General features: G+C 45.7%; 1 protein-coding gene across 1 annotated transcript; it reads left to right on the forward strand.

Moving 5' to 3' along the window:
- The first annotated feature begins 16,771 nt into the window (after positions 1-16,771).
- LOC103699249 lies at positions 16,772-17,596 on the forward strand. Its single transcript, XM_008781291.1, has one exon. The coding sequence runs from the start codon at positions 16,772-16,774 to the stop codon at positions 17,594-17,596; it is 825 nt and encodes a 274-aa protein (XP_008779513.1).
- Positions 17,597-22,614: the final 5,018 nt, after the last annotated feature.

The raw sequence follows: 22,614 nt of genomic DNA on the forward strand, positions 1-22,614 counted from the left end.
GGCATAGTGGAGAGAATTTTCATTGAGATTTTCAAATAATTGTCATGCCTCATGTTCACTTTTAAGCATGAAAGTTCTCCCACAGAAAGCATCAACCATCTGACGGTTTCGTTCATCTGACGGTTTCGTTTAGATAACCCGTCATAAAATCATTGCACTAATTGCCACTTGGGTATTTGATGATGCGGGCATTTTCGGAGTAAATCTCTAAATTTTTTCCAAGTTTCATGAAATTCTTCTCCGTCAGATTGGGAGAAGCTCGTGATAGCATGCCTAAATTGGTTCGTTCTTCCTATGAAAAAGTATTTTTTTAAAAATTCATGTTGCATTTGGGCTCATGAGAGAATAGAATTGGCTTCTAATGAATGGAGCCACTGCTTAGCTCTATCCTTAAAGAAAAAAGGGAACAGCCTAAGTTTTAGAGCATCATCAATGAAGTTTTGAATTTTGACAGTAGTGCAGACCTCAAGGAACTCATCTAAATGTTTGTATGGGTCTTCATTGCTGAGTCCATAAAAAGAGGGAAGAATTTGGATGACACTAGACTTAATTTCAAACTGTATAGCAGCATTGGTATCATGTAGCCGAATACAAGATGGGGAGGTATAAATGGAAGGAGTGAAGTACTCCTTTAACATCTTGGGTTGTTCTTCAGCCATCTTGTCAGGTGGAGCAGATCCTATAGTTCTATAGGTGCGGATTTCGACTCGAAGGGCCCTAATAGAACGCTCTATTTCAGGATCAAAAGGCACTAGTTCAGGAGATCTATAACGACATCCTTGCATACACTAAAACTCTTCTGATTAATTGAGTGCAATCAAGCATGCAATAAAAACACATCAAATCTTTGTGTCTGCCTCCTAACTAGTTTGAAGAGGGCACCTAAGCCTCCAATCAGGTCTAATGAATTAAGTTGACCAGGTAAGCTCCCAGATAAGTGGGGGGTCACGATGTGTTCGCAAAGGTCCCACTTAAAAACCACTTGCCTCGAACAGATGAATTGTCTCCCTTAGAGGGACAAAGCTTGCCTAGACATCAATTGAGCCATAGAGCGAAATTGGTGCAACTTTCGGTGATCTTCGTCCTATTGAGCTCGAATATCCCCAGGGGCCAACGTCTAATTGATTTTAATTAAAGTGATAGCTATGTGAGAATTGGTTCACCTAATTTGGGCAAGAATCTGGTGATGAAATCCAGTTCTTATCTTGTTGGGGTGATTGCCCTTACTATGTGCGTGATATATTAAGTGATATGTCAAGCAATCATACATGCCTTGCTCAAATTAAATCAAAGAATCACAACAAATATTCAAATGCATGAGCAACCTAAATAATATCTATTCGAGCACTCGTAGTTTAAAAGGGACGACAGACTAGACACACATATGCCGAGATGTATGTGCCGAGCTTTCCCACTACGTTTGCAAGTTGATGCACGAAAAATAGAGTCAAGGGAGGTTTAGAGGTTACCAAGCAAAAATTTCAGCAAGCTAATTGATCAAACCTCTTCAGTACTTGTCCTCTAGTCGTCCCGAATTCTTTCCTTCTTTCTTTTCTTTTTTCTGTTTTCGATAATCCTAACAAAACAAATAATGATTAGTAGATGTATCCAATCACTAAAAAGAAAGTAGATCTCAAAAATATGGCAATATAAGAAAGTAGATGTATCCAATCACTAAAAAGAAACAAATAAAAATAAATTAAAAAAAACAACCATGCTAGCAATCTCCGGCAACGGCGCCAAAAATTGATAATCAGTTTTAAGACCGCGCAATAGCACGTATCTTGTAGGACAGTGATTACGGGTATCGATCCACAAGGATTGGGGTACAATTGTTTTCGTAAAAATATTCGAAAAAGAAAGTTTGTGAAGACTATTGAACTAAATAATTTAAAAAAAATGCAATTAAAATGATATCAGTTGAGAGAGCCTAGGACAAGGAATTCACCACTAATATAGGAACAAAGATTAATTGTATTTTGATTTATTCTTGGATTAACATGCAAATTGGCTACAAGCCTAACAAGCATTCAAATAAAATTTCACAAAAGTAATTTAGGAACATCCATGTTCGGTTGGCATGAAATGTCTACCCTAAACTATTGTGGCAGGACACCGTATCTTCCCTAAGCATGGATGATCTTATGTTAACTTAGTGATCATGAAGAACAGTTGTATAAACGTCATACTTAAAATCACAGAAATTAAATATGAGATGAGAGGGATATTCATTAAAAACAATAAGTTCATACAACTTCAAGAATAGAAAATTAAATATACAAAACCCTTGTCCCTTTGTTAGGGCTGCATCCAGCCCTAGTGAAGAGCTTAGCCTTCCATACAGACGTGAACTGCTGCACTGCAGGGGGACTTCATGACGATTGGCTCTCCCTCCTTTCTCCCATCGTCTCTCTCTCCCTCTTCAAGTAGTATATTCCAAAGAGTTGCCTGGAAGGAAGCGGATCCGAAGAGAAGTGTCCCCCTCTATTTCACGCCTAGGTCTTTTATAGGCTGCAACCTCTCTCTCCTCTTCCCTATTCACATCGAGATAAGGATGGATCGAAGCTGGATGAAGCTGAGAGATTATTGCTTGATCTTCGGATGCATTGTAGATGCTGGCTGGGAGGAAATGATCTTGAAGAAGGGGAATTCGTCCACCGATCCATGAAGTTCGGGGTGCATGCGGAAATGATACTTGATCTGATCCACAGATGCAGGGACGAAGCTTGGACGGCTGGGAGCGAGCGGAAGAAGGGAAGGATCACATGCGGACGGTGGACGCGTTCTAGAAGAGGCTGACGCTGTTTCAACGTGGAGGAGACGTGGATGTAGGGGATTCATCCGTGGATGATGGAGTTAATCCGAATGGGAGGAAATCTGGAAGAAAATCTTGGAGGAGATCAAATCTGGAAGATGGTTTGATGCCATTTCACCACACAGAAGAGGCTAGAACTTATCTAAATGAGGGGAGTTTGGATTTGGCTAATGGCTGATCCGTAAGATAAGGATAAACTCGGAACAGGGGAACTGGGACGGCTGGGAAAATCTGGAAGGAGGTTGTTCGGGAGGAAACATACGCAAGAGAGGATGATGACGCTGGGTTCATGCAGACGGGAGGAATCCTGACGAAGAAGATCACGAACATGGTTGAGTGGATGTGATCGGCTGGGATCAAACGCGGATGGCCGAATCGTGGGATGCTGGGCGGAATCCGTGGACAATAGAATTCTGCTGAGATTTGGAATTAATCTGGAAGCTGATCTTGCGAACGAAAAGAAGCTTGGGGTTGGTTGGCAACGGGATAAGGATGATTACGAGCGGAATGAACGTGAAACAGGAGAGACATTGTGAGACTTTACATGTGGATGGTTGAATCACGGCATATCCGAACGCGAACGGGATGAAGGCTGAGATCAATTGGGATGAGGGAGTTGTTCGGTTTGAAGTTTTGAATTTGATTCAGCTGGGAAGAGGGCAACGGCTCTGTTCTTTGGACATGGGAGGATGTGGTCGTGGAAATGGGAATGGGGCTCACGGCTATGTGGGATGTCGAAAGATGGATGAATTTGGGATGGCCGCATGTTAGAGAAAAGAAATTGGAAAGTTTGGACACGTGGACAGACTTGTTCTTGATGGGTGAACGTGTGAAGAAAGGAAAAGAAATTGATGGAATGCAGTGTGGGTTTAAGCATTATTTAATTGGGTTTGACTCGACCTGCATATATAAGGCTCAATCAATAAATAATCAAATAATACTCGAATTACCTTTAATAATTTATTAAAATGCAATGATGAAGGTAACACATCTTTTATGGTTAAATTTACAAAATATGTGAATTAAAGGAATGATAAGTACTATGAGAAAGAGGTTAATTTATGTATTATTTAGCACTTATCAGTCTTTGGGTCTACTTTCGAGCTCCGAGACGGCTACTTATCAGATTTTAGGCTTCCGGGCTAGACCTTTCATTTTGTGGAATTTTCAAAATTTGTTCATCATCTAGGCAATATAATTCTTAAGAGGTTTACATGTGATATACCAAGCTAACCTGGACATCACTTCCGCATTTTCACAGGTATAATTGTCATGCAATTCAGAAGCACCCGCGTTTAAGCACAATGGTGCAATAAAAAATTCTAAATATGATGCACTACAAGCAATTAAGCCCATTTCACTTCAACTTTGCCTATGTTTTACTCTTATAATTTGTAGGACCGTAGCCCCTATTAGCAAGAAAAGCATGAGAAATAGATTTGGTTTTGAAGGTAGAACCAAGAATTAGCCATTAACATCTCCTTTACAAATTAGCCATGCAGCATCGCTCGCCAAAGTTTAGTTATGATCAGATTTCGAAAAACATGCCGACTGTAAAAGAGTTGGTTGATGCATTATGTAGCAAATATCTTAAGCATGAGGAGAGGAGAGGATGGTGGCCAGTGGAGATTTTTCATCGGAGGGCAAATTGATGGGCAAACAAGAGGAGAGGAGAGGATGGATTCTTTTTGTCCGATGGTGGGCAGATGAGAGAAGGCAAGAAGCTAATAACCGATGAGAGGTTGTTATGTTAACAGGTACGGGCCTCATTAGTGGAGGGTGGCCGATGGCCTAGTAAGGTGGAGAGTTGTCGGATTTAGGTGAGGAGGAGGAGCTAACCCTAAATGTTGGTATCTCCTTTCCTTAATTAGCAGTGAAATAAACTAGAAGTCTTTAAAAGTACTTAAGAGATATCAAGCAGCTCGATCTAATTCAAAAATTTTACTTAATTGGGCACGTCTAACATGGATCATCATAACTATATATAAATTATATATATATATATAATTGTTGCCCAGAAAGACAACCCAAGAGGGGGGTGAATTGGGTTTTAAAATAATTTTGCAATTAAAATGTTTGTGGATGACTAATTAATACTTTTGCAAGATGATTAATTAGTTGCTATGTGCTGTGAGTGAAATGAGAGTGAGAGAGAGAGACACAAGCAATCACAAACACAATGTTTATAGTGGTTCGGAGCTATCCCTTGCTCCTACGTCCACTCCCCAAGTCTCACTTGAGAATTCACTATAACCCCTTGGATTACAGCCGGTTGTTTTATAAGCTCACAACCCCACTTGTTGTTTTACGAGCTCACAACGAACTCGGTCGGTTTTTCCAGGTTCACCGACTAGAACCACCCCGATTGTTTTTCCAGGATCACAATCGAACCCTTACACGTTGGTTTTACCCTCGGCTCACCAACCAACCTCTACACTCTTGATTCAATCCCCTGATTGAATCAAGCAATGACAAGATGGAAAGAACAAAGACAAATAGAAAAACAGAGCTTCTAAAAAGCAGATATACGGCAATATAAACTAGAGAGAAGTTAAGAGCCCTCAAACACGTTTGAGTTGGAGTAGAGTAGGGCTTCTTGAACTGTGAGTCTCCTCTTGAATGTCTGGTCGACTTGAAGGCAGGAGGAGACTTCTTTAAATGCTGGGAAGAGGTAGCTGGATGGAGTTAATGGCGCTCTTCCTTCTTTTCTGTTGAAAACCAGTTGGCCGAGATAGGATGCTTGATTTCTTTGAGTGGAATGGTGCTTCTCTACCTTGCTACAGTCCTCTGTGGCTATTTAAGCTATCCCCCACGGAAACTAGCCGTTAGACACTTTTTTCTGCCCGTTCTGCACACTCTGCACATCCTGACAATATGTCCGTTGGGGTCGGAGTCAACTCGCGCGATCTGGAGTCGACTCGGCTGTAGCGGGAGTCGACTCATGCTTTTCTGGAGTCGGCTCGGCAACTGTTCCGGATTTGAATTAAAGTGACCTCCGCGACTGGGAGTCGACTCGACTTAACCCGGAGTCGACTCGCCAACTTCTGGAGCTGACTTGCCATTTTCGGAGTCGGCTCATCCCATGAAGTCCATGGAGCTAATTTTTCAACTTGGCCCACTCGAGTCGGCTCGACAATCCTGGGAGTCGACTCGGCGCTCAGAGCCCGAACTCCCGATCTTCTGTCTTTTGGCTCGTCCAGTCTTGGAGTCGACTCGAACTGTTCCGGAGTCGACTCGGCTCTCAGTTTTCGAAACACAGCCTTCTGCCTTTTTGATGTAGCGCTGCCTTGGAGTCGACTCGAGCTGTCTGGGAGTCGACTCGGCTCTCAGAGACAATAATTCGGTCTTCTGTCTTTTTGGGGTCGCGCTGTCTCGGAGTCGACTCGCGCATTGCGGGAGTCGACTCGGATCTCAGAGTCCGAAAACTGCTCTCTGACTTTTGCCTTGTGTACCACTGAGAGTCGACTCTACGCTTTCTTTGGAGTCGACCTGCCAACCATCGGAGTCGACTCGCGTTCCACAGGAGTCGACTCAAATCTCAGGGTCGAAAATCGCTCTCTGACTTTTCTGTCTGTAACTCCTTGGAGTCGACTCATACTACTCCGGAGTCGACTCGGTAATCATCGGAGTCGACTCGCGCACTTCAGGAGTCGACTCGCTGACAGGTTTTGAGTTGAGTCTTTCTGTTCGTCTGTCAGTTCTCAGTCGGAGTCGACTCGTAATGATCCGGAGTCGACTCGAGCCCGTGCCAGTGATTCTGATACGCTTGGAGTCGACTCGTAATATCCCGGAGTCGACTCGAGTCTCAGACTTTGGTTCAAACTGACTTCTTAACTTATCCAAAATATCTTGAACCAAGTCTAGAAATACTTAGACAAGATTTTCACTAAAACACTCAATTGAATTCATTAGTAAACAAAAGATATACTCAAATGCTTTGAGCTCATCAAAATCAAATAGGGTTTTAATCAATCACTCCACAATCTCCCTCTTTTTGATGATGACAAAATATTGAGTATATGTAAAGTGAATTGCTCAATAAACAAGAAAATGAAATCTATAAATGAATTCAAGTGTTTGTTTTTTTTAATTTATCCAAACTTGAAAGGTGTGAAACAATAAATTTTGGAATTAAAGCTCTCCCTTTCATTTGGAATTATATAAGCCTTCATGTCATGCACTCAATTGTTTGGCTTATATATATTTAATGATTTGACTTTCTTAAAAATTCAGATTCTCCCCCTCAACATATGCATTCTACTTTGTTTTGATTCTCTGAATTTCCTTTTAATGCATTGAAGTTTTTGAACTGAAATTTTTGGTTTTTAGAGGAAAAATCTGTCAATTTGTTCTTGAGTAGGATTCAACTAATCTCCGAATATCCCTTGAATAGATTCTGGAGATTACTCCATTAGGAGCCCCAACAGAGAGATAATGAGCCTCGAGGTATCAAATCCACTAAGAACAAATTATTGTGTGTTTTAAAAGTTTTTTTTTTATTGATTTTTATTTATTCCTTTTACATATCTATTACATATTTCTCCCCCTTTTTGTCATCGTATCAAAAAGGAAGTGAATAGAACACACAAGCAAGCAGAGATCAATTGGCACAGTATTGAAATGAATATGTCTACTCATTGTATTGATGTATATATAAATACATTTGTGAATACAATAAGTAAAGCAAAAGATACATGTCAAAATAAAACAAAAGCAGCTAGGGTCTCCTCGAGGATGTGGCTCCTCCTCTCAATCTGTTCTGTTCCATGAGGAGAGTGACCCCGTCTGTGACATTCCCAAGCTGGGAGATAATGGCCGAAGTGGCCCTGCTGTGTGTGGTAGAGAGCTCGGTCAGGGTCTCCTGCAGTGTGTCCAACTTGGCGATCAGTACATTAGCCAAGCGCTCTGCCCCCTGGGTAGTGGTGCCCATATCCTGTCGGACGTTATCGCGCATCTTCCGAGTAGTGCTCGTGACTTCGCTCATGCTGTGGAACTGGGCTTAGATCAGGAACCTTACATTGTCGATCTCTTCCCGCACATGGGCCGTCATCTCAGCCACGGCGGACAGGGAAGGGACCAACGCTGAAGAAGGTGCAGGAGAAGGAGCAGGCACTGAACCCCGGAGCTCCCTAAGTAGGTCGTCCCGGAGATCTCTAACTATCTCCTGCCGCAACTCCCGGAGCTGCTCAGGAGCGATCCGGACCTCTATGGGCTGAGTAGGTGGAGCTGAGGAGGAGGGTCCGGCTGAGGTGGTGGGAGCAGAAGTGGAGGGAAAGGTAGGATAGTCTGAGTCTGGGTCAGGACTGGGGGAATGTCTGGTGGTATGTGTGGAGGTGGATGATTTCCTAACCCAGGTTTCCTCGACCTTCCGAAACCCCATCCTGTGTAGGGTTCCCGGACGCATGCGATCTGTCCATCGCAATGCGCGAGAGGGTTCCCCCTCAGGAATGAGAATCTCGGCCTCCCTAAACAGAAGAGTGAACATCATGCCATAGGGGAGGGGGAGCCTAGGTCTATCTAGTGGCTCACATAGGTATCTATACATCATCTTGGGAAAGTTGATTGGGGTGTCCTAGAGGATGTAGAACATAAGAGCTAGGTCTCTCTCAGATACAAAATCGAAGCGGCCAGTCTTCGGGAAGAGGGACCTAGAGATGATACTCAAGAGGAGCCGCATCTCAACAGAAAGTGAGCTAGCGGACACCTCATCTAAGGGGGACTGAGGTGGATGTCCTAGAATGGCCGTAAGGGCCTCAGTCCTATCCTCGGGGTGTGTGGGAGCTACCCCTACTTGTGGAAGGTGGAGGATTTGGGCTATGAAATCCTCGGAAATAAACAATGGAACACCGGCTACAGTTCCCTCTATTCCTCCATTGCCCCTATGGACAGTACCATAAAACTCTCTAACTAGGCCAGGGTATGTGGGGAGATCTAAGGAACAAAAATACTCTAAACCCTGGGCCCGCAATCTCTCTCCTATGGTAAAGCCCTCCCGGGAGAGATAGTCAAAATCGACGTATCTCCCGGTGGAGACTGCCTTCCCGGCGCACGGCCTCGAGGGAACCTCCCTTGGCGGGGAACGAGCCGGAGGTTGTGGCCTCACGGGATCGTTCCGAGCTTTGGACCGTCGCTCGGTGCCGCTCGCGGGTTGGGGCCTCTTCCGGCTTGGGACAACGGCTTTACGAGGCATGGTCGACCTAGAATGGGGTAGAACGCTAATGGACGGAGGAAGGTCGACGGAAAAAGTCCTAAGGACGGTCGGAGACGATCTAGGAGACGGCTCTAGGGTTTTTTGAACAGTGGCGGCGGTGAATAGAAGTGTTGATAAAACGCTTGGATTAGGGTTAAAAACCCGGATCCCGACCTCGAGTCGACTCCACTGAGTCGCGAGTCGACTCGACCTCGAGTCGACTCCAAAGTATGCGCGAGTCGACTCCCCCTCATGAGCCATCGACTTAGAGTCGACTCCCGTCAATGTGCGAGTCGACTCCTCTTATGCTTCATCTTCCTCGAGTCGACTCCCGTCTGTGTGCGAGTCGACTCCTTCTTATGAGCCGACTCCGAAACTTACTCGAGTCGACTCAAACTCTGGCACGCACCTAAAAGTTATGCTATTTTCGTACCAAACCAGGGACACTCACTAAGTTATGATCTAATTTGATGATCATAGTTGAGAAACTCTATTTTTAATCATCAAAATCAATGAACTAGTGGAAAATACCACTAAGATGGATCAATCACTCCTAATCCCCTCCTAAGCACACTAAATCTCTCTTCACTTAAGGGTTTTGTAAAAATGTCAGCTAATTGATCATCAGTGCAAACAAATTGAAGTGTCACATCACCATTCAGTACATGATCTCTTATGAAGTGATGTCTTATCTCAATATGTTTAGTTCTTGAATGCTGAATTGGATTTTTAGTTAGGTTAATGGCACTTGTATTATCACAATTAATGGGAATTTTATCTTGTTTAATGCCATAATCTTCCAATTGTTGTTTGATCCACAAGATTTGAGCACAACAACTCCCGGCTGCAACATATTCAGCTTCAGCAGTAGATAATGCAACCGAGTTTTGTTTCTTGCTAAACCATGAGATTAAGTTTTCTCCTAGGAATTGACATGACCCGCTGGTGCTTTTTCTATCAAGTTTACATCCAGCAAAGTCTGAATCTGTGTATCCTATTAAGTTTAGGCTAGATTCTTTAGAATACCATAACCCTATATTCTTTGTTCCTATTAGGTATTTAAAGATTATCTTGACTGCAATTAGATGAGATTCCTTAGGATTAGACTGATATCTAGCACACATGCAAACACTAAACATGATATCAGGTCTACTTACAGTAAGATATAATAAAGATCCTATCATACCTCTATATAATTTCTGATCTACAGATTTACCTGATTCATCTTGGTCTAATTTGCATAATGAGCTCATGGGGGTGCTGATTGACTTGTTCCCCTCCATATCAAACTTCTTAAGCATCTCCTTGATGTACTTAGCTTGATTGATGAAGATGCCTTCTTCAGATTGTTTGATTTGAAGCCCGAGGAAATAATTCAGCTCTCCCATCATGCTCATTTCAAATTCACTCTGCATCAAGTCAGCAAATTCTTCGCAGAGGCGATTGTTAGTAGCACCGAAAATAATATCATCAACATAAATCTGTACTAACAACATATCTTTGTTTTTCTTCTTTAGAAACAATGTTGTATCTACATTACCCCTAGAAAACTCATGTTCTAATAGGAATTTGCTAAGCCTCTCATACCATGCTCTAGGTGCTTGTTTCAAACTATAAAGTGCCTTGTTCAATTTATATACATGATTAGGGTATTGATGATTTTCAAAACCAGGAGGTTGTTCTACATATACCTCCTCATTAATATACCCATTTAAGAATACACTTTTTACATCAATTTGAAATAATTTGAAGTCCTTAGAGCATGCAAATGCTAGTAAAAGTCTAATTGCTTCAAGTCTAGCTACAGGAGCAAAGGTTTCATCAAAATCTTCTTGATTATAACCCTTTGCTACTAGTCTAGCCTTATTCCTTATTACAATTCCATTTTCATCAAGTTTATTTTTATAGATCCATTTGGTACCTATAATTGAATATTCAGTAGGTCTTTCAACTAGATTCCATACTTTATTTCTAGTAAATTGGTTTAATTCTTCTTGCATTGCATTTATCCAATTTACATCTTTTTCAGCTTCTTCTATGTGTTTGGGCTCAAAATGTGAAACGAAAGCTAGATGATTGTTTAAGTTCCTAAGAGATGCTCTAGTCCTAACAGGTTGAGATGGATCATCTAGAATTAATTTCTTAGGATGCCCGTGAGCAAACCTCCAAGCCTTAGTCAGCCCATGATCCATAATAGCCTCTTGGCTTGATGATGCATTTCCAATTAATTTTTGATTATCATCTTGTAATGTCATCTCATCTATCTTCTCTTCAAGAATTTCACCATCATCATCAAAATTAACTCTCTTGCTAGAAGAGATATCACTAAAATCATCAAAAACAACATGTATGGATTCTTCTATAACTAGGGTTCTTTTATTAAAGATTCTATAGGCTTTACTAGTTGTGGAGTACCCCAAGAATATACCCTCATCAGATTTAGAGTCAAATTTTCCTAGATTATCTTTCCCATTATTATGAACAAAACACCTACATCCAAAAATATGAAAATAGTTCACTTTTGGTTTTCTGTTTTTCCAAAGTTCATAAGGTGTTTTCTTTATGATGGGTCTTAATAAAACTCTATTTAATATATGACAAGAAGTATTGACAGCTTCTCCCCAAAAGTACTTAGGGAGGTTACTTTCACACAACATAGTTCTAGCCATTTCCTCTAGAGTTCTATTTTTCCTCTCCACAACTCCATTTTGTTGTGGTGTCCTAGGTGCAGAAAAATTGTGTGTTATTCCCTTTTTACTACAAAACTCATCAAATAAATGATTTTCAAATTCGGTACCATGGTCACTTCTAATAGCTATTACAGAAGTATCTCTAGCATTTGTTACTTCTTTATGAAATTTCTTGAAAATTGAAAATGCTTGATCCTTATGGCCTAAGAACATGACCCAAGTATATCTAGAATAATCATCTACGATAACTAGACCATATTTATTTCCACCTAGACTTGTGGTTCTAGTTGGTCCGAATAGGTCCATGTGTAGTAGTTCTAGAGGTCTAGAGGTAGAGACACAATTTATAGATTTAAAGGAGTTCCTTGATCGTTTGCCAAATTGACATGCTTCACATATTTTATTCTTTTCAAACTTTAATTTTGGCAAACCTATCACAGAATCTCTTTTAACTAGTTTAGATATGGTGTCCATGCTTGCATGACCTAACTTACGGTGCCATAACCAACTAGCATCATTATCCTTAGTTTCATTAACAACTAAACATGGGTTGTGTTTGGCAAGATCCTCAAGGTCTACAACATACACATTTCCACGTCTTATTCCTTTAAAAACTAAACTATTGTCATTTGGGTTTGTTATGATGCATAGTGATGGTTTAAACATAACATTATAACCTCTATCACATAATTGACTAATGCTTAATAAATTATGCTTAAGACCATCAACATATCGAACATTATCAATAAAAGTTGAAGGAGTAATTTGTACTTTACCTATACCAATGATGTGACCTTGGTTATTATCTCCAAAAGTCACAACACTTCCCTTCTTAGCTTCAAGGGTGAAGAATTGATCCTTGTCACCCGTCATGTGTCTTGAGCAGCCACTATCCAAGTACCTAACAATTTTTGTCGACCTTGGCTGCAAGACACTCCTACACAAGCAAATCATATAATCTTAGGTACCCAAGTTTTCTTGGGTCCTTCATGGTTAGTAATGTTGGTTCCTTTTGGAACCCAAACCCTCTTAATTTTTCTTTTAGTTTTTCCTTTCCTATACTTACACACATTTGCTTTATGTCCTAAAATTCCACAACAAAAGCAGGTTATTTTCTTAGTTTTACTTTTTCCTGCTTTAACAAAGAAGTTACTAAGAAGTTTTTGCTTATGTTTAGGTTTATACCCTAAACCCGCTCTATTGAATACCGCTCGTTGACTATTAAGTATCATATTCAATTTTTCAGAACTATATGTAAATTTTTCAACCAAGAGTTTGTATTTTTCAAGTTCTTTAGTTAGTGTTTGTTTTTCTGCTTTTAGATCATTTAGTTCTTTTGTGAGACTCTCATTTATATGTTTATTGTTTTTGGGTTCTAATGTTTCTTTGTTCAGCCTTTCATTTTCTTTAGTTAAGGTATTATTCTTTTGTATCAAGATTTGGTTACTTGTTTTAAGTTCTGCATTTTCTTTGATAAGAACATCTTTATCCTTAACTAATGATCATACTTACGGAGATGAGTTTGGTTAGTTACTTTTAGTTCTTTGTTTTTAACGTTTATTGTTTTGTATTCATCCATTAATTCATTGAAAGTATCATATAATTCATCGAAAGTAAAATCTAAATGTGATGCGAATGTTACCTCATTTTCATTGGCCATGAAGCAGAAATTGGCCTTTTCTCCTTGTTCCTCATCCGATGATGATGATGATGTGTCGGAGTCTGATAGGGTGGTGACAAGGGCTTTCTTCTTCTTGTACTTGCTCCCCTTCTTCAGTAAAGGACACTCAGCTCTGATGTGTCCCGGCTTCTTGCACTCATAACATCCAATCCCCTCATTTTCCCTTTCCTTACCTTTATCCTTTCGATAGAAATTTGAGGGGCCTCTCCTTTGATGAAAGGACTTCTTTTGGTTGATGAATCTTCTGAACTTACGTACGAGAAGAGCCTCATCATCCTCTCCCTCGTGATCTTCTTCTTCACTGCTGCTACTGCAAAACAAGTCTTTGTTAGATGATGTAGATTTGAGAGCTATTACCTTTTTCTTATGGGAGGACTCTTCTTCGCTGTGTTGCTTCATTATTAGCTCGTGCGTCATTAGGGATCCAAGAAGCTCCTCAAGTGGTAGCTTGTTCAAGTCCTTGGCTTCTTGGATTGCCGTCATCTTGGCTTCTCATGACCTTGGTAGACAGCGAAGAATCTTCCTGACAAGATCACTGTTAGTATAGTTTTTGCCAAGGCTTTTTAGGCCGTTGACAATGTCAGTAAATCTAGTGAACATGCAAGTGATTGTTTCATTAGAATCCATCTTAAATAGTTCATACTTATGAACCAATATGTTTATTTTGGATTCTTTGACTTGATTCGTGCCCTCATGGGTCACTTCAAGTCTATCCCAAATCTCTTTTGCAGAATTGTAAGTAGAGACTCTATTGAATTCATTCCTATCTAATACACAGTAAAGCACATTCATTGCTTTGGAATTGAGTTGTGCCTTTCTCATGTCATGGTCATCCCAATCCTTTTCGAGTTTGGGTACAGTGACACCCTCTACATAGATGGATGGGATGTATGGTCCATTTACTACAATGGTCCACATCTCATAGTCTTGGGCTTGGATAAATATTCTCATCCTAGCCTTCCAATATGAGTAGTCGGATCCATTAAAGAATGGGGGTCTTTGGGTGGACTGACCCTCAATGTGGGAAGATCCAAATGGGGTTGTCATTTTGATCTTTTACTCTTAGGGTAGAAGAGTTTAGGCTCTGATACCACTTGTTGCCCAGAAAGACAACCCAAGAGGGGGGTGAATTGGGTTTTAAAATAATTTTGCAATTAAAACGTTTGTGGATGACTAATTAATACTTTTGCAAGATGATTAATTAGTTGCTATGTGCTGTGAGTGAAATGAGAGTGAGAGAGAGAGACACAAGCAATCACAAACACAATGTTTATAGTGATTCGGAGCTATCCCTTGCTCCTACGTCCACTCCCCAAGTCTCACTTGGGAATTCACTATAACTCCTTGGATTACAGCCGGTTGTTTTACAAGCTCACAACCCGATTTGTTATTTTACGAGCTCACAACAAACTCGGTCGGTTTTCCCAGGCTCACCGACTAGAACCACCCCGATTGTTTTTCCGGGATCACAATCGAACCCTTACACGTTGGTTTTACCCTCGGCTCACCAACCAACCTCTACACTCTTGATTCAATCCCCTGATTGAATCAAGCAACGACAAGATGGAAAGAACAAAGACAAATAGAAAAACAGAGCTTCTAAAAAGCAGATATACAGCAATATAAACTAGAGAGAAGTTAAGAGCCCTCAAACACGTTTGAGTTGGAGTAGAGTAGGGCTTCTTGAACTGTGAGTCTCCTCTTGAATGTCTGGTCGACTTGAAGGTAGGAGGAGACTTCTTTAAATGCTGGGAAGAGGTAGCTGGATGGAGTTAATGGCGCTCTTCCTTCTTTTCTGTTGAAAACCAGTTGGCCGAGATAGGATGCTTGATTTCTTTGAGTGGAATGGTGCTTCTCTACCTTGCTACAGTCCTCTGTGGCTATTTAAGCCATCCCCCACGGAAACTAGCCGTTAGACACTTTTTTCTGCCCGTTCTGCACACTCTGCACATCCTGACAATATGTCCGTTGGGGTCGGAGTCGACTCGCGCGATCTGGAGTCGACTCGGCTGTAGCGGGAGTCGACTCATGCTTTTCTGGAGTCGGCTCGGCAACTGTTCCGGATTTGAATTAAAGTGACCTCCGCGACTGGGAGTCGACTCGACTTAACCCGGAGTCGACTCGCCAACTTCTGGAGCTGACTTGCCATTTTCGGAGTCGGCTCATCCCATGAAGTCCATGGAGCTAATTTTTCAACTTGGCCCACTCGAGTCGACTCGACAATCCTGGGAGTCGACTCGGCGCTCAGAGCCCGAACTCCCGATCTTCTGTCTTTTGGCTCGTCCAGTCTTGGAGTCGACTCGAACTGTTCCGAAGTCGACTCGGCTCTCAGTTTCCGAAACACAGCCTTCTGTCTTTTTGATGTAGCGCTGCCTTGGAGTCGACTCGAGCTGTCTGGGAGTCGACTCGGCTCTCAGAGACAATAATTCGGTCTTCTGTCTTTTTGGGGTCGCGCTGTCTCGGAGTCGACTCGCGCATTGCGGGAGTCGACTCGGATCTCGGAGTCCGAAAACTGCTCTCTGACTTTTGCCTTGTGTACCACTGAGAGTCGACTCTACGCTTTCTTTGGAGTCGACCTGCCAACCATCGGAGTCGACTCGCGTTCCATAGGAGTCGACTCGAATCTCAGGGTCGAAAATCGCTCTCTGACTTTTCTGTCTGTAACTCCTTGGAGTCGACTCATACTACTCCGGAGTCGACTCGGTAATCATCGGAGTTGACTCGCGCACTTCAGGAGTCGACTCGCTGACAGGTTTTGAGTTGAGTCTTTCTGTTTGTCTGTCAGTTCTCAGTCGGAGTCGACTCATAATGATCCGAAGTCGACTCGAGCCCGTGCCAGTGATTCTGATATGCTTGGAGTCGACTCGTAATATCCCGGAGTCGACTCGAGTCTCAGACTTTGGTTCAAACTGACTTCTTAACTTATCCAAAATATCTTGAACCAAGTCTAGAAACACTTAGACAAGATTTTCACTGAAACACTCAATTGAATTCATTAGTAAACAAAAGATATACTCAAATGCTTTGAGCTCATCAAAATCAAATAGGGTTTTAATCAATCACTCCACAATAATTTATTAATTTAAAGAATTGGGGCTTCGGCCGGGTCAACGCAAACTCGAGCTTGAGATGAGCATAAATTTCTAACCCGGTCCGACCCACCAAGCTGAAAAATGAGGCCCAAACCAATCCAAAATTCATCTGGCTTGGATGGGCTGCCTCGTAGTTGGGCAGGTCTAAAGTTCCAGCACAATGATATTTCAGGCGAAAGCAGTCATAATTGGGTGGTGTTAAGGTGTTGGAGGGAGCGGGTGTGTGCGGGTGTGTGCTTTAAGATTCGTGATCCTAGCTGGAGCCACAGGGACGTTTTGTCGAACGGGTGCGGGGTGTGGGACATGGCGGATCCTGGAGCGGGGAAACCGGCTACGTCGGCGCCGGGGAAGGCTCCTACTTGGTCGGAGGTGGCGAAGGGAGCTCCGAGGCAGTCGGTCTGGACGAACTATCGGATCTCTTCACGGGAGCTACAGGCATTGCAGAGCGGGTTCCCGGAGATCCTGGAGGTGCCGGACCAAGAGCTGGAGGGGGCGAGGTCGGAGTGGCGGAGCACTACAGTGATTGTGCGAAGTATGGGAAGGAGTGTTCCGGCAGTGTGGGTCGCGAAGGAGATCCGCAGGGTGGGCAAGCTGCAGTATGATGTTGAATGTTTCTCTCTGGTGGATGGCTTCATCGTAGTGAGGTTTGCCAACGGAGACGATCGGGAGGCTGCTCTGTTGAATGGCCCATGGTCAATGGCTGGGCAGCTGCTAGCCATGGAACGGTGGCGCCCTAACTTCGTTCCGGGTGCCGGTGGGTTAGGCCGAGTGGTAGTGTGGCTTCGGCTTTCGGGGCTTCCTCTGGACTATTGGAAGGGGCCGACTCTATTCCGGATTGCCGCGAGGGCCGGTGAACCATTGGCAGTGGACAGCTTCACGGAACAGGGGGGTCGATTTGGCTTTGCAAGGGTCAAGATTGCGTTGGACTGCTCCGCCCCACTGAAGCCAGGGATCTTTTTGAAGGGGAGCTCGGAGGGAGTTGAGGATAAATTTTGGCAGGCGTTTATCTATGAAAATCTGCCGGCCCCCTGCTCCAAATGTGGCAGGATAGGCCATCCTACGAAGGAGTGTGGTTCCCTCTTCCCGGCTATGGGGGGGAGGGGGGAGATGGTGTCGAGGGGAGCTTGAACACAGGGAAGAAGATGGCTGGGGGGTGCCAGTCGGAGCCTTCGGTGGTGGCGGAGGGGGAGGTAGGCGATCCGGGGGAGCAGGGTGTCTTTGGTCCTGGATGGTCACGAACCGGCTCCGCGTCCATCGTCCGGCCAACTCCTCCAGGCGGGGGATGGAGACGTCCGAGCAAAGGGGGAGGCCGGACCCGGCTCCTTCTCCCACTCGCGCTGCCTCGAGGCCCACCGGAACTGTGCCGACTTCCAGCACCTCCCCAATCGATCTCGAGGGGTGGCAGAAGCCTTCCAAGTTCGTCCGGCGGCGGACTTTGGAGAAGGACATCTCGGCTGCCGGAGGAGTGGAGATCGGGGAAGGACCGAGTCAACCCGGCCATCTCTCTAAGTCGCGGGCTGAGTCGGGGAGTAAACCGGGCTCGAGTGGGGCCAGCATTGTGATGGGCCAGGCTGAAGGGCCCAAGCAGGCCTTTCGCCCCAGTGAGTCGGGCCCTAGTCATCTGAAGCGTTCGAGAGCACCCGCGGGAGGCCGGGCCCAGCTCGGCGGGGGGCAGCGACCATCGGCGGTGCTCTCTGGAAGGCTGGAGGGTGTCCGACGCTGGAGAAGCCGGAGCTCTCCTCCGCCTCAATCTGTGTTGCGCAAGCGGCCCCTGAGGGTGGTTCCGGAGCACCGGGGAGGTGGGGGGGCGTCTGGCATCGGTGGTGGGGTGTCGATCGAGCGGAAGCCGACGCAGACAGACAAGGTGTCGACGGCGAGCTTGGCGGAGACGGTGGTGGCGACGTCAACTGGTGCTTCCACGGTGCCGGCGGTGTCGGATAGGAGGATGGAAGTCGAGCATGTGGCTGGCTTGGGGGGAGCGACTGCTAATGGAATCGGGGAAGACACTGCTGGCACAGCGTGCCATTTGGCACGGGCCAACAGTGACCCTAATCTTGTGGCCAACCTCTTTCAGGGGGAGAATTTTGAGGGCGATGGTGGCCTATTGGGTGTTGGTGATCTGATGGGGATTGACACAGAGATTGGGTTGAGGGCTGTGGCTATGGCAGACAGGAAGGGGAAGCACAAGGAGGTGGTGTCCCAGTTGATGGCGTCTGTGAACGGGGTGAGTTCCGAGGTCTTGCGTGGGCAGCGGGATGCTGAGGCAGCCGGTTGTAGTGGTCCCGGGGAAGTGGGCCACGTCAATTCTGTCGGGTGATTTATGAAGATTCTCTTATGGAATTGCCGTGGAGCGGGGAAGCCATCATTTATTCCGGCATTTCGTAGGTTGATGCACCATCACAGTCCTGATATTTGTGTTCTTCTTGAGACCCGGTTATCCGGAAGGGGCCTTCAGAAGGCAAGAAGGGCAGTACCGAGAGGGTGGGGATTCTTTGCAGTCGATTCTCAAGGGTTATCCGGTGGTATCATTGTTACTTGGGCTCAGGGGTGCTGTCGATTGGATATTTTCAATGTTTGCAATCAAGAGGTGATTATGGTCATCTCGGAGGGGAATAGAAACCCGTGGGTTTTGGCAGCGGTGTATGCGAGCACAGACTATAGGGTGAGGAGGATCTTGTGGGAGGAGGCCACTCAGTTGATTAGTCAGGGACATCCTATGTTGTTGGCAGGTGATTTTAACTGCATAGTTGACCCTCATGAGAAGATGGGGGGGAAGCCTTTCTCTTGTGAAAGGAAGATTAGGGAATTCCAGGACTTCCTTATGGTGAATGGTTTGGTTGATTTAGGCTTTTCTGGCCCAAAGTTCACATGGTGTAATAATCAGCAGGGACAGGCCAGAGTTTGGGAGCGGCTAGACAGAGCCTGTGCCACTGCTGGGTGGATACAGTGTTTTTCCGATTACCAGGTCCGTCATCTGCCGAGGATTGCCTCGGACCACTGTCCACTTTTGGTCAGCACTGATGTACTTGCCCCAGCCCGTTCCCCTTTTAGGTTTGAGAAGATCTGGCTCAGTTATCCTCGTTCTTGGGAGATGGTGCGGGAGGCTTGGAGGGTGCCTGTTAGGGGAGATGCTATGTATCGAGTGAATCGCAGATTGGAGATGACGAGGAGACGGCTTCGGCGATGGAACCGTGAGGAGGTGGGGAACATCTTTAGGAGGGTGGAGGATCTAGAGGGGGTGATTACCAGTCTACAGCTTCAGGAGTCCCAGGGGGGGCTTATCAGAAGAGGAGGTGGGGGAGCTCAGATCCCACTTGGCACTGCACGATTCTCTACTTAGACAGCATGAGATATTCTGGAGACAGAAGTCTAGGATACAGTGGTTACTGAAGGGGGATCGGAATACCAGATATTTTCATCAGGCGACAGTTATCAGGAGACACCAGAATCGGGTCAGTGCTATCAGGGGCGAGGATGGGCTGTTGACGGAGGATCCCGTTCAGATTCGTCAGATTGTGGAGAGCTTTTTCAGGACACGGTGGACTGAGCAGTTAGGGGGTGGGAGCTCAGAGGACATTCCAGTGCCTTGGGTTGGGGTGTCGGAGGAGGAGACTGCAGCGTTGATCAGGCCGGTTTCGGAGAGGAAGGTTAGGGAGGCGGTCTGGTCCCTTGAGGGGGATAAGGCCCCGGGGCCAGATGGTTTTCCACCGTTATTTTTTCGGAGGTACTGGATGATAGTCGGGCATGATGTGACGGCCGCCATTCAGCAGTTCTTCTGCACGTCTGCGATGCCTTCCGAGTGACAGCGGACTTTCATCACATTGATACCGAAACGGCAGGACGCCACTGAGCCGGGCCATTTTCGCCCGATTAGCCTGTGTACGACCTTGTACAAGGCTACGGCGAAGATACTTGCCGCTAGGTTGAGGGATATTCTTCCGAGGCTGATCAGTCCGGAGCAGGGTGCTTTTTTGGGCGGGCAGAGTATTTCAGATAATGTGATGATTGCTCAGGAGTTTATGTTTGACTTGCATAGAGCCCCGATGAGGAGGAGCTTGATGGGGATCAAGCTTGATATGGAGAGGGCCTACGACAGGATGAGTTGGGATTTCCTTCGGCGTTCCATGCAGGGGTTCGGCTTTCATGCGACATGGATCAGCTGGGTTATGGGATGTGTGAGGGCTCCTTCATTTGCCATCTTGGTGAATGGCTCGCCGTCCCGCTTTTTTGAGTCTGCTGGAGGGCTTCGACAGGGATGCCCCCTCTCACCACTCTTGTTTATTATGTGTGCGGATGCGCTATCTAGAGCTCTCAGGCAGGCGATGGACACTGAGGAGATGGAGGTTTATAGACCGGTGGAGGGGGCCCCTTCGTTGTCTCACCTCCTTTATGCCGATGATTGTTTATTGCTTGCTCGGGCTACGAGACGGACCGCCGAGGTCCTTCGCAGGATCCTCCGGCACTATTGTGAGGTATCAGGATAGAGAGTCAACCTGGGAAAGTCTTCTGTATGTTTCAGCCCGAGGATCAGGTCGGCAGTGAGGATTTCTATTTTAGAGATTTTGGGGGTGAGCGAGCAGGAGGGTATGCTGAGGTACCTGGGGGTCCCGATTTCTGGTCGACGGCTGCGGAGCAGGGATTGCCTATCACTCGAGCTCAGTATCAGACACAGATTGGAGGGATGGCAGATGCATACTCTTTTCATGATGGGGAGGATCACATTGGTTCGGTCAGTCCTTTCTTCAATCCCCATCTATTTATTGTCTAATTCCTTTATCCCAGTGTCTCTTGTGAGAACTCTTGAGCAGACCTTTAGGAACTTTATCTGGGGGAGGAGTAGGGGCGGAGGAGGTGTCCATTTGGTGGCATGGGAGGTGGTGTGTCAGCCGACTAGGTTCGGCGGGCTGGGGGTGCAGTCTCTGATGGCTAGGCGGGAGGCGCTAGCGGCTCGACATGCGGCGAGATTTGTGTTAGAGCCGGATAGTATGTGGTCCTCGTTAATGAGGGCCAAGTATGGAGCTTTGATACCTGGGGTGCGTGGCGGCCGCTCCCATTCTCCGGTGTGGAGGGAGATGTGTGCTAGAGCTGCACTGGTGCTACCAGAGTTGAGATGGGCTATTGGAGATGGGCGGTCGATCGACGTGTTGGAGGATAGGTGGGTGACTGAGCAGCCGATCAGTCGACTCCCGACCATGGTGGACTCGGCGAGGATTGTTGGATTCAGGGTCAGTGATCTGATGGACCCAGAGGGAGGCCGATGGAGGGAGGGTCTGATTCGGGAGGTGTTTGGGGAGCAGTTGGCTGAGTTAGTCATGGATATTCCGATTCCCAGGCAGGAGGTGCCGGATAGGTTAGTCTGGTGGCCGACGGGCCGAGCGCAGGTGCGAGCTCAGGATCTCCATACCTTGATCAGTAGGGCACCAGATCGGTGGATTGAGGGTAGATGGATTTGGCGGTTGCGATGTCACCCGCGGGTGGCGCTCTTCTTCTGGAAGGTGGCATGGGGATGTCTACCGACCAGGAGCATGCTAGCTAGACGGGGCATGTTGATCTCTTATTGTTGTGAGCTGTGTTTGGGGATTGAGGAGACCATTGACCATGTTCTATTGCAGTGCCCCAGGGCTAGGGAGGTATGGAGTAGGTCCCCTGTTCCATTACCCCTTTCGGTGGAGACGGCTCAGGACCTGTTGCACGTATTGAGAGCCTCTATGCTGAGCCCGTGCTTTGTTCAGGCGGGCAGCATGCTGGCTCACATGACTTATCATATTTGGTTGGATAGGAATGCTCGCCTATTTGAGGGGAGGAGGTGGTCTTCGAGGATGGTGGTAGATCGAGCTGTGCTACATGCAGGGGAGATCGACGCGGCCTCTGCTTCTCTCACTTCTGGGATGGCCAGGGACATCTGGGGTACTCTTCCCGCTGTTATAGCGCCCAGGTTCGCCCTTGTTTCTTGGGTACCTCCACCCCTTGGTCATCTCAAGGTGAATTTCGATGGTAGTCGGTCAGTAGATGGTGTCTCTGGAGGTGTGGGATTTGTGATCAGAGACTGTGGGGGTAGACTGATAGCTGCTGGTGGTCATAGCATTTCAGGACCTACTGTTGTCGGAGCAGAGCTGCGTGCTGCTTGGGAGGGCTTATCCTTTGCG

This window comes from Phoenix dactylifera, unplaced genomic scaffold (genome assembly GCF_009389715.1).
Source record: "Phoenix dactylifera cultivar Barhee BC4 unplaced genomic scaffold, palm_55x_up_171113_PBpolish2nd_filt_p 000674F, whole genome shotgun sequence".
Taxonomy (NCBI): Eukaryota; Viridiplantae; Streptophyta; class Magnoliopsida; order Arecales; family Arecaceae; genus Phoenix; species Phoenix dactylifera.

Coding starts and splice junctions, on each gene's coding strand:
- LOC103699249 (XM_008781291.1), top strand. CDS start 16,772: ATGGCGGATCCTGGAGCGGGGAAACCGGCTACGTCGGCGCCGGGGAAG.